The following is a 12368-nucleotide window of genomic DNA, read 5'->3' as shown; positions in this document are numbered from 1 at the left end:
ACAAGGCACAGGGCTTTACACAATGTTACACCCATTAGAAAAGGCAGTACTTCAAATGCAAAAAAAAACCCAAAGCAACTGAAAAGCATGTTTTGGCTTTACACCTGTTTGCACGTGCTCAAGTCTCTTTTTGCAGTAGTCAGATTTTTTCCCCCACTCCCAGTCTTCTGATGTTTATGAAAAACTTGCACAAAGGCACCTCACCTATAGATCAAGTCAGTCATTACAGTCATAGCTACTACAGTTGAAATATATTAAATACTGAAATATACCCAATACTGAAAAGGTAAAAACTTTGCACAGGGATGTGATTTTTAAACTGACATCTTAAAAAGACTAATGGGAGACTCCTAATTAAACATAACACTTTGGAAAGTTATTCTTTTTGAGGGAAGACAAAAATCTAATTTGATGTACTCTTATAACTTTCAGCTAGCACTGTAAGATCTGACCTGAGCACCTGAAGCATTTTAGAAGTTGGTAGAAGAAGAAAACAGCAAAATAAGATTAAATTTAGATGAAAACAAAGGGTGGGGAAACAACTCATTGCCAGTGTTAGTAATAACAACAGGAACAGAAAGGAACATGGAAATTCCATGTGCTTCTATTTCTGCCTCTCAAAAAAAATTCTGATCAAACTCCCAATATCCAGGGGAATGAACTACCTGAGTGACTGCCAGGCAATCCTGTTAAAGAGCAAACAAGGATGAATAGGCATGCTGCTCTTATACAAGCAGCAACAAAAATACAGAAATTCTGGGTGCATTATCTTCACCTGCTGACATGAAATGATTCACATGCACCTACGCTGGTATATAGCCAGCAAAATTAGAGTGAGAATAAAATGATACGATTTAGTTGCAAACTTACTTCTGATATAGCATGGGGTTACTTGGCACTATTTTATAAATAATTTAACACATGAAATTTGTTCAACATAGAAGTTTTACTCTGATCTTATCAAATACTATCATGCCATGCTTGGCAGACTTAAATGGTACAATGGGATTTGATCTCAGAACACAACAATCACACCTCTTGCTGTGTTGGACAAGCAATTTTAGGGATTACACATCAGACCCCAATCATACTTTTTCAACTTGCCTGCCTATGTGGAGCCTAGGATTGCAAGGGCTCCAACTGCACCATCAAGTTGGAAGCCTCAGGCCTGGCAGCACAACCTCCAAGGCTGTCATGCTTATGTCTTTGACCTTACCAATTCCCCCTACCCAGAATTTGGATTTCCCCATCTGACTGTCAGCATGGGAATGAGGATGGAGCATGCCATATGTTCAATAGATGAAACAACTTTATGGGTAGTTTGCCATTTTATGGCACGATAAATTAGCCGAACATGCGACATGTAGATGGCACAATTAACACATTAAGCATGGCATAAACGTTACATCTGTCAGGGGCCCAAATAACCTTCATGAAGTATACACTGAGATTCAACAGAGCACAAAAATCAGGCTATAAACTCCTAAAGTTTACCAAACAAGTTATTGCCTACTAAGCTGGTTCTGATGTTAAAGCCCTTAATCTAATAATAGATCTAAACATGTAATTTACAGAAAGTACTGTGCTATAATTTAATGCAAAAGAATTAAAGTTTTGAAAAGCACACCTGGTTCATTTATTCTGCCAAAAGTATGCCGAGTGTTATGTTTCCTGGTTTTAAAACAGGTTTCACAAAAATCAAAGTCGTCACAGTTTCTGCATTTGAACCTAGGCCCATTGATAGGAAACATCTGACAGCCATCACACCTGATTTAAACACAAAGACAGTCTGGTTGATTACAAGATACATTTGTAAATCCGTTTGTTAACGGATTTTCAGGACACAATTCATTCAAACAGCACGAATGAATGAAATTTCCCTCTTATCCCTTTTCACCTTAAGGAAGAAAATATACAATTCTCTGCTATACTGACCCAAGATATTTCATTAGCCATAATAATAAGGCTACATGCAAAGTGTTTCACAGAATATCTAGAAAAATTACAGTTATAACTTACGTGACTCCAGGATGAATGCTGGGGACCAATTCCATTTCAGACAATAAGCCTGTCCAATGAGACTGCTGAGGAAAGTCTACAATAACATCTTTTCCATTGGCACTAAAAGCTGTAACAAAACATGCAGGAAAAGAACACTATCTTGTAATTAACTCCAAAAATGAATTTGGAGTTGCCTATTGTCAGCTACCCAAAATTATATTTACTTTTAGAAATTAGCCTAGTCACAGAAATTATAATCATGTGATGTTTTTCTCATTTTCTACTTATTTACTTACTCCAGTGAGTTATCTTAGTTCCTTCATGACCGATTAGGTATTTGGGTTAACTTATTTTTCATAATATTCACACAAACTTGAACAACATTGAAATGTTATGAGCTTCTCAAAGAGCATCAGGAAAGAAAAGCAGTATCATTTCATAATTTACCACTTTCGAGAAGTTCATTCTTTCTGTTGACCATTTTTACCACAGCTGCATATACATATTCAAATGACCTGGAAGAATTCTCTTAGGTTTGTTCTCCTGGCAGAAAAACATACAGAGAGATGCCTGAACAGACATTCAAATTCTGAGCCTCTGAAGAGCAGAGAGCTTCCAGTGCTGGGGCTGCACAGCCAGGAGATCCTGTGCACACATCTCAGCATGCTCTCTGGGTTCCTTCAGTTGGCCCAATGAAAGATGCCAGCAGGGCACAGCTTCAACAAACGTTCAACGAGCTTTAGTTCAAGCCGCCCCACCGCCATTTTGAAGTATGGGGATGCTAATTCATGAAATGCAGAGGCTGGCCATTGCGCAGTAATTACCACACACCAGCAGACTCAGTTCAGTCTGCTCCAATGTGCTGTAATTACAGGGCATCAGAGCAGCCCTGAAGCACAGCTACAGGGACCCACAGAGTCCAGCCCAATGAACACACTGTCTGGGGATTTTTGCTCATGGAGAAAAATTCTGAACCTTTGTAAAAAAACTCAGTTTCTCCTAGGAGAGTAGCTACTCTCTCCAGAAGAAACTGAATATCTGTATGTGGCCCATATCACCATCCACTCTTCTAGGCAGATATTACAAATGTATTACCGTCCCTATTTCCAACCTTGTCTTAAAAATTGAAAAAAAGTTTTACTTAAAAAGAAACACTTCTGGTGCACCAAGCTATAAAATATAAATGAAGAATCTGGAGGAAATTATACAGATTTCTAAATATCCCCAAGCAGCATCATATACCAGTTCTACTGAGTATAATTTGCTCTGAGCAACTTAATGTATTAACAAAAAGAATATCTGTACCCCAAGCTCGCCATGGGCAACAGACATATTTCTATTCTTTGATCATGGCAAAATGAGCTACTGCCATCTCCTTATAAAAGATAATGTTCGTGTGGTTTAAAACTTGATTTTTTCCACAGATGAAGCTACGTTACCTTTCACAACCCCAACACTCCTATGAGTAACTGAGCCCCATTTGTATTTGGGTGTAGTAACTGAGGTTTTCACACGCACTTTGTCACCAATCTTAATATGAGAAGTAGAATTCTGTGGTGGAAATCCTAAAAGCATCAATAAAAGATGCATTAATTTTTCAGAGCTTACAGTCTCCTTAGGCATAGATATTAATCGTTATTACAAAGCGATAAATATTCAGCTCACCTATAAGCTCTACATGAATGTATCTGACCCAGTAAGTGCCACCTTTTTGTTGCCAATCACACTGCACATTGAGGTCATGTAGCCCATCTCGATCCAATTTAATAACTTTACCTACATCTCCTTCACAAACTTCCTCATAAGTCCGGCAGCATCTAACCATCATCCCCACCTAGGTAAAAAAAAAAATAGGACCATAAGATTCTATTATCCTGAAGATAAACACATGCCAAAACCAAGGTAACTTTTATATGGCTTTCCATACCACATTTACCTGAACATTTTCTCTCACATACACTGCGTAATCATCATTACTTAAGAAATCAGCTCGTTTCTTGTAAGTCTGACTTTCTGTCACAACAGCACCACTAGCCTGTAAAAAAACAAAGAAAAAGAAAACAAAACATATCTGTAACAGGGAAAACAGTAAAAGGAAAAAAAGCGAATAAAACAAAAAAACTGCATGTTGAAACAAAAAAATCCTCACTAATTCAACTAACTAAAGGGCTAACATTCACGATATGCTGCACCTAAGGCTATCTATGACTTAGTTGCCCCAAAACAGCAGCCAACCTGGCAACTGAAAAGTTTTCAGGAATCCTGAAACAAGCTAAAAGGTAAATATTACAAAAAAATTGATTGCTGCAAAGAAGGGAAAATAATGAGGATTCTACTTTGTCAACTTTATTGCATTATCAACTTTTTCCATTTCCCTGAAAGTTCTTCTTGTGAAGAATCAGAGGGCTATATTGCACTCCAATTTTTGTAACAGTTCACCTAAAGCTGTTGTGGTTAAGCTCAATTTCATGCAATTGGCATATTAAAGGCAAGAGTACCAAATTCTGAAGTCGCTTCAGACGCCAATAGACCTTAGAGTAGGAATCGGAGATAATATGGAATAAAGCCACAATTCCTTTTCTACTGTTATTTAACAATAACCACTTAAAAGTAACACCTCCTGAAAACAATTTAAAAATATGCAATTCACATTCAGAACTGTTATGCCTGACAGACTGATAAACCATGTTATGGCCTCAACAACTAAAAAACATGTATAAAGAAAAAGAATGTAGTAAATTCACCCATGCCTTTTTGCCATATATTCATTGATATTTCAGTCATGCTTTCAGTAGCCGAAATATCATGCCTTCATTTTCCAAAGCACAGTGGGAAAATAAACCAAGAAGAATTAAACTGTTTGAGTTTATAGTTTATTCAGAGCCCATCTAGCTTGTAAGACAGGCTAACATGATTATTTTGCAGTTTGTTCTAGAGGAGTATGCTATGCTATGCTATGCTCCGAAATGCCTGTGCACCCACAAGATATGCTGCCACAAAAGTCCAGGAGGGATAACCTATGACAAGCATTTGGCTAGTAATCATGGTTTCCACTACAGTTCTGGAGATGGGAAAAAAGAGTGGAGTGGGGACAGACACACAATGACACTGGATAGATCCTACGCTATATAGACAGATCTCCCAAACTGTAAACCCATTGATGAACAGATTGGTGGGGACACAGAATTATAAATTTGGTAGGGCAAAGGTGTAAGAGAGGATTATAAACATACAACGTAGAGTTGATGTAACATTTAAAAAAAACCCAACATATTTGAATAACTCTAAATACTAACCACAGGACAGGCAGCTTCAGCTTCTTCCACCTCTTCTACTATTTCCTCATCTGAATATTCATCAGACACAGTGTCCGCATCAGAGAGATCAGTAATCTGAACATCAGGGTGATCCAACAACCAGCCTACCAAGGCTTCCACTCCTAGCATAGAGAATCATAAGCCAAGCAGTTAGTAAAAAGCTTATCTGGCAGTATGTTTAGTTGGTATAAGGAGAAACACTCTAAATGCTATGTTAACCTGCTAACGGCTTCTCTTCCTCCCATGCCATTATTAATGTAACTATATAAATGTACCTGGTAATCCAGAAGCACTTCCAGATGTTCCTGACAAAGACTTCAGTGCAAATTCAATGTTTTTCCTAGGAAATCCCATTTCCATAAGCTGAACAACAATAGGGAGGGGTGGAATGGGAGACTGCTTGCGTTTCTTCACTTTTGTAGGTCGGATATGCTGCACTGTGACTGGTGTGGTGGCTTCGCTGGAGCTACAGTCTTCAAAAACTGGAGTTGAAGGATGCGTGGACTCTACAGCTAAATACTGGCATACCGCCAGAGCAGCAGCCTAAAATAAAAATAATTAAAACACTGAGATCTATGTAAAAGAAGCAATTCTCTTATACTGTACATCAATAACCTGTTTGGTTTCATTTACAGAATATTTGTAGTTTAAATTCTTACAGTTTTTAAAAGCTTGAGAGAGAAATCAATAAAAACTTTTAGCAAGAAAAAACACGGCTTTTACCTCAAGCTCTTGTTTGTCAAATATTGCCTTCACAGGTGATGGCTGGGTAGCAGCCGTGAGAAGCTGCTGTAAGAGGATCATGGGAGGCTGTGGTCCTTCAGGAGACATATCTCCTATATCTGGGGATGCAATTGCTCCATCCTCTTAAAACAAAAACGAATTTTTAGAAAATAAAAGTAGAAGAAAAATCAATACCCTGATTCAGCTCACTAGGTCTTCACCACAGATCAAATGTAGAAAGGAGTTATTTATTTCCACCACATTCCCTCTCCAATGCGATAAAGTATTTAAGAGGGTTTAGAAGTCAGTAAACTTTTCCTGTATACACAGATCTCAAAAGTTAGTGAAGTCATAACCAAACACCAGTTTTAATGTGCCTGGAGCCAATCCGGTAGAAAGAACTCAGTGTATAATAAACATAAGCAATTAACCTTGAACTAAAAACTTGCAAATCCTATCATCATAAAAGGAAGTACATTCAGCTCTCTTGAAAGAGAAATCGAAAAATTATTTTAAATTACTCTCCCTAGAACTGATGCTGACAGCACACTTTGGATGAAGCTCTCTAAAAAGTAGAGAGAAAAAAAAAAAATACAGGGAGAATCAGCAGAATCATTCTGTTACTCTTGAGGTCACCTTGTCTCCAAAAGAGCACACCTTATTTTGACAGGGTTTGTGTCTGATGAATTCTATTGATGTTTACAAAAATTTCATCTGTATACATTTCCTGGGCTTTCAACTTGATGGGCAACTATAAAAGCAGGTTAAGGACACATTTCATTACAATCGGAAGATTGTGTCCTCTCCATACACTTTGACTGGTATGATAAAAATAATTGTACCATTTAAAAATACGATGGTAACAATATATTCATGTCTCACTCAAATATTGAATGTAACATTTATAGAGCCAAAATTTACTGTTAAATAAAACTGAAATATTAATACCAACATGCGCATATTTTATACCCGTCTTAGAAAGGCATTCATTTGAACAATATGTTGTTTAGCTGGACTAGGAGAAGCAAAAACAAATATATGCAGACGCAAGATTTGCTCAATAGTTCTGAAACCAATGCCAAAACAGTCCACAAGATGACCTGCTACTCAAATGATAAAAAGTGAAAAAGAAAATGTTAAACAAAATACAGAAATCTTGCATCCCATTTTCACAACAGCTTCAGAACACAGCATTTATTTCTGTCTGAAAAAGTCATAAAGCCCGAGATTTTAGAATTACATCACTCTAGTATATATCCTGCTTTTCAACCTTATTTAGGGGGTCTTAACTTAAGAACCACAAAACTAAAAGTTAACACTTGACTTTATCTAGAGAGAAAAAAGAAAAAGAGTAAAACTTGCTTGTAAGGATTCAGCTGCTAAAAAAACCAACAAAAAACACATCAGTTACTGAAGTGAAAACAATATAATTCGAAGTAATAAGACCAGTTAACATAAATATATTTCCTGATTTAGTAGGGAATGTAAACTTCTGTAAAATTTTAGTGGTTATACTAAGTAATTCTTAGCCACATGTTTAAGAGTAGCCCAAATAAAAGGTAAAGCAAAACAGACACTTTTTTAGCTCCACCTTTAGCTGCAGAATTGCTATATTCTCCACTGATTGTCATTTAACAATTTGAGGTTCCTCTTGAAGTAAAGTGGCAGCTACTTAAGACCACCACCATCACCTTGAAAACTGAAGAGGGAAAAATAGGAAAGGTACAAATACACAGAGCACTGGGGTACTATAAGAGCAGTTTATAGGAAATTTGTCAACATCAACAGAATTCAACATATAAAAACCCTGTCAAAATGGGGTGCACTCTTCTGAAGAAGAGATGACCTTGAGTCACAGAATGATTCCACTGACTCCCCCTGTCTATTTCTCTCTCTACTTATATTGAAGAGAACTTCATCCGAAGTCTATTAACTGTGCCCTCAGCACTAATTCTAGGGAGAGTAATCTAAATTGATTTATTCTCTTCCAAGTGAGCTGAATTAATATTCCAAAAATATATTTAAAAGGTTTAATAAATTAGGATGATATTAACATGATGGTCCAGAATATATGCAAAAGAATTCTTGTGGGTAATATTTTTACTGCAGCAACTACACATTCCTGTACCAATCACAACATCACCTCAGTACTACCTTAACATGAAAATTAACAAAATTTGCCACTAACAATGGAAAATCCACAGCCTGTGTGGTTGGTCCAATAAAAGGTGTGATCTACAAGAGTTCCTGCCTTTTTAACAAGTTTAGCAATTCCCAGCATTTTAGGCTCCAAACACTTAGCTTGACTCGCCTAGTTTAGAAAAGCTTAAAGAGTAGTATAAATGTTCTCAGATCCAGTGAAAACTCCCCAAAGATTTCTCCATGTCTTTGAGAGGAAGTCAAAGTTTCAGGCCACAATGTAGAAGACTCATACACACTAGGAGGTGCAAGACAGGGAAGTGAGGGCATCTGCTGAGTGAACCTAACACAACCACACAATTAGTTTAAATAAAACAACAACATTAAAAGATTCTTTATGTTATAGACTAATAATCAGCAACAGTTACAATGGTGCACATGGCTGACTATGCAGCTGAGCCTGTCAAGATAAAAAAGCTCTACCTGTAGGATTTAATCCACCTTCTTGTACAGCTGGTTGAGACAGGATCTGCCTTAATTTATCTTGATGAGAAAGCAGAGCTCGACCTGCTTTCAGTATGTACAATTTTAACTGCTGACACCTCAGCAGATCCAGGTCCACTTGACCTATCAAAAACAATTAAGTTGTCATTAGCTAGACAACAAAAGGTATTCAAAATAACAAAGGTAAGTGCAAACTGCTGACTGACTCGCAAGAATAATTTTTAATACAGTCAGTTATGGCTGGAAAGGTCAGTGGGCAAGGACTAAAATAGAAAGTTTGAAATGTACCAGTATAAGGAACCAGTACAGAGCCTAGTAAGTAAGTAGGACGTTAAAATGAAAACAGTGCTCTCTCAGTTAATATGCCAAATGTGGACCAAGTCTCTCTCAATTTAAAATGCAACAGACCTAGTTGTGGCAACAATAGTTAGGAAGAAACTGCATCAAGTATTTTCAGACAAGGAGAGGCTCCAGACAAACTAGAACTATATTCTTCTAACCAAGATATAAAGAAGATTCCATTAACAGTGTTTAGGAACTAATACATTTTTAACTGCTTCTCAAACTTTCCAACTCCTATGGGCACAACCCAGAAAGGTCATGTGTTTCCATTTTGTATACCACTTCCTACTCAAGGCCAACCAGGTAAGAAGTGAGTTGCTAAGGTCCAGCTTCTTTGTAGAAGGTTTAATGTTACCAGTATTTCAAAGAGAAGAGTTAGTTGATGACAAACAGGAAATGATACCTGAAAGACCCTGATTGGGAGACTTCATTCTGTGCTTTTCAACCTTACTCCCAGCCAAGTTCACCAGCTGAGCCCAGACAGACAGCATTGGTTCAGTGAAAGGCAAGTTGTTCACATTAAAAGCTACTACTGGAAGCTGAAAAGAGCAAAAGAAATTGATGATTATTACTCACATACTTAGACATTCTTGAAGTATACATGATCCATACTCTTAAGAGAATAAATGGTTTCTCTCTCACTGCTCTTAAACTGGGACAACTAGTGATAACTCCCGTCTCTACAGACCTGCAGGGCAGGTCTACACACGCATTAATGCACTGTAATTATGGTGTATTTAGTTTATTATCTTTAGTAATAACAGGTACTAACTAAATGTGCCATATTTGGTACTACTACGCAGTAGCACTAGTGCATGCTTTTTAAGTTGCATTAATGTGTGCTAGATGGGGTTTTTTTCATGCCATGCTAACGTATAGTAGAATCAGTCTACTACGCCGTTAGCATCTCACGGAGACGTGCCCACAGAAAGCAAATGAGCTACTGTGACTGTAGTGGCAAGGCATTTAAGTGTGGCAGGTAGAAGAAAAACAGGCAGAAGAGACAGAAGAAAGAAGGACTGCTACTCCTGGAGCAAAGGAAGCAAGACTGGGATACTGGCTGTGCCTTTACTAGAGAGAAAAAAAGTGTTTTGCTTTGGGTACCTTGAGACATAAATCGCAGTGAACACAAGACACTTTGTACATGTCATCAAAGTTAGCAGACTAAAGTTAGCCTATGGAAAAGCCTAGTCTAATTCAATCTGCTTCTTCATGACACTATTAAAAGCCTTGCCTTCATGAAGTTCAAAACACATATGCTTCCCAAAAAGAAGACATAACTTTGCAGGGCTGGGGAAACTCCACCCCCACCCCCAATGAATACTGATGTTGATTTGCACTAAGCCCTGCAGCTGTGGCACTGGCATGTTATTTGCTCATTGAAAAGCAAATTATTTTTCAGAACACATTAATTGGTCACACTGATTTCAACTGGAAAGCAAAAAACATTTGACTTCAGTTTCTTGTGAAAGTGCAACCTTTTTAAATGCATCCCATTAGACTAAGACCAGTAGGGGCCACTTACTGGTTTTAGCTGACTTAGGGGACACACTCTACACGTTCGCATGTCATAGAACTGTACAGTGATCCTTCCTTTTGGAGTGATGCGTGTTACTGTGCCCTCTCCGAATTCATCATGAATTACTTGTCCACCTAACCTCAAGCGACTATCTATTCCACCAATCACAGCCAGTACTGCCATTAGTCCGCCCACCTCAGGGTTCTCAGAATCAGGGAAGTAGTCTTCTAGAACAACCTAATAAAAAATAGTAATAATTTCACTGTAGAGAGAAAATAAATACTTCTATCTACTTTTCAAAAAAGAAATTATATAAATCAAGTTTAAAGTTACAGTAAGAAAATATTTTACAAAATGGTTTCAAAATTACACTTAAATAGAAAATTACATTAAATTAGAATATTTACTTTCTTAATTATTTCTATTTTTTTTAAAAATGAGCTTATTTTAAAACGTGGAAACTACCCCTTCTGACTGTTTTCCTGCAAAGATGTGGGTGATGGAGGTTAGCTGAGAGTTGATGTACTTGTTTATGAGTCCATTCCACTGGCTCAGTGAATGGAGTGTCCTTAGCAGTGCCACTATCTCCTCTGCTAAAGTACTGCTGTGAGTTGCAGTCAGAGATGCTTGAGGCCTGGCCTTCCTCCTCCTCAGAGTAGATTCTGAAAAGAAGCAGTCCAAACTCAGGATTTGTTGATTTTAATTATGACAAAGAAATTAAACCATTAAAGAAAAAAGTATACTGTACCTCTGAGTAGTGGGATATCTGAAGAGCAAGTACTAAGCAGGCTGCCTAAAAAACCAAACAGTTTTTCCACAAGGAATTTCATATCTCTTGACCTTTCATTTTTGTCCCAAGATGGAAGTACCGCTTTTAATAAATGCACAGCAAGAATCTAAAGAAACAATGGAATCAGAGTTATTTTGTTTTACCTGGTAAGTTACCAGATATTTAAAATAAGGATATTTGCCTTTGGATTTCAACTATATTGAAGTATTAAAACTAGTCACCCCTTGGTACTCTTCACTGTAGTCCTTGTTGTTTCTGCTGCTAGCAATTTCATTGTCCAGACTTTCTAGAGATTTTCAGGTTGTCTGCCATGTCAATTCATGTTAGTAATACATTTTATTACTTACAGCACTGACAGCATTAAAAAGGAAAATTAGGTTGGAACAGTGAGTCTACCCACAGAAAACCTGATGAAAATGGAAGAACAGGAATAGGAAGGGGAAAAGGAGAGCTGGATCAGGTTCCAAATGTGGAACCAAAAGCTTACATTTTAGTCTCAGACCTCCAAAACAATCCAAGAAAAAGCAGTTGTCTAAGAATGTAAGGTGCAAGAGAGAATAGTATCTGAATGCAAACAGCCAGACTACTGTTTGAAAATGTTTTCCATACAGCCTGCATATACTGTACAAAGTAAAAGGCTTTCACAAAATGAATTAACCAATTTCACATTAGCCTGATATTCTATAGAAAGCCCGCTAAAACTACAGAGTATGCATGATCTCGCAAGTCTCAAATGAAAGAGTAAAGAAGTGTAAGCATTTTAAATTGGAAAAAATGTTGCAGACCATTTTTCTGAACTTCTACCCTAGTCTGATGCAAGTAGGCTACATCTCTCTTACAAGATACACCAAAAACAAAATCTTCTCTCTGTGGCAATTCTCTTCCCTCCCCTCCCCAAAAATATATAAGTGGGTATAAGGTGTACCTTGGGAGAGGAGCTACTTTCCTCTGAAGCATTTGATATTGCCCCTGGATAAGGTGGACCATCACCAAGGTAGCATAGCCAATCTTCTTAAAAAGGCCTGGCTGCCAT

At 37.5% G+C, this 12368-nt stretch overlaps 1 protein-coding gene across 3 annotated transcripts in view; it reads right to left on the bottom strand.

Moving 5' to 3' along the window:
• LOC109306157 (E3 ubiquitin-protein ligase HERC2) overlaps window positions 1–12368 on the bottom strand; it is a 183158-nt gene that overhangs the window by 60168 nt on the left and 110622 nt on the right. For 2 of the 3 annotated variants that reach the window (XM_019529437.1, XM_019529438.1), the window contains exons 39-51: window positions 11294–11441; window positions 11011–11207; window positions 10552–10782; window positions 9430–9565; window positions 8664–8807; window positions 6042–6184; window positions 5594–5861; window positions 5298–5440; window positions 3938–4036; window positions 3667–3835; window positions 3441–3566; window positions 2020–2128; window positions 1628–1767 (exon numbers count right to left, since the gene is read on the bottom strand). In XM_019529437.1, the coding sequence (XP_019384982.1) occupies window positions 1628–1767; window positions 2020–2128; window positions 3441–3566; window positions 3667–3835; window positions 3938–4036; window positions 5298–5440; window positions 5594–5861; window positions 6042–6184; window positions 8664–8807; window positions 9430–9565; window positions 10552–10782; window positions 11011–11207; window positions 11294–11441 (2053 nt within the window). The remainder of the gene's footprint in view (window positions 1–1627; window positions 1768–2019; window positions 2129–3440; window positions 3567–3666; window positions 3836–3937; window positions 4037–5297; window positions 5441–5593; window positions 5862–6041; window positions 6185–8663; window positions 8808–9429; window positions 9566–10551; window positions 10783–11010; window positions 11208–11293; window positions 11442–12368) is intronic. The other variant, XM_019529439.1, reaches the window with a different exon arrangement.

The sequence above is a fragment of the Crocodylus porosus genome, unplaced genomic scaffold (assembly GCF_001723895.1).
Source record: "Crocodylus porosus isolate Cpor-Errol unplaced genomic scaffold, CroPor_comp1, whole genome shotgun sequence".
NCBI classification, from domain to species: Eukaryota; Metazoa; Chordata; order Crocodylia; family Crocodylidae; genus Crocodylus; species Crocodylus porosus.
Note: the sequence above shows the minus strand (reverse complement) of the source record. Positions and strands in the feature narration are given on the sequence as shown.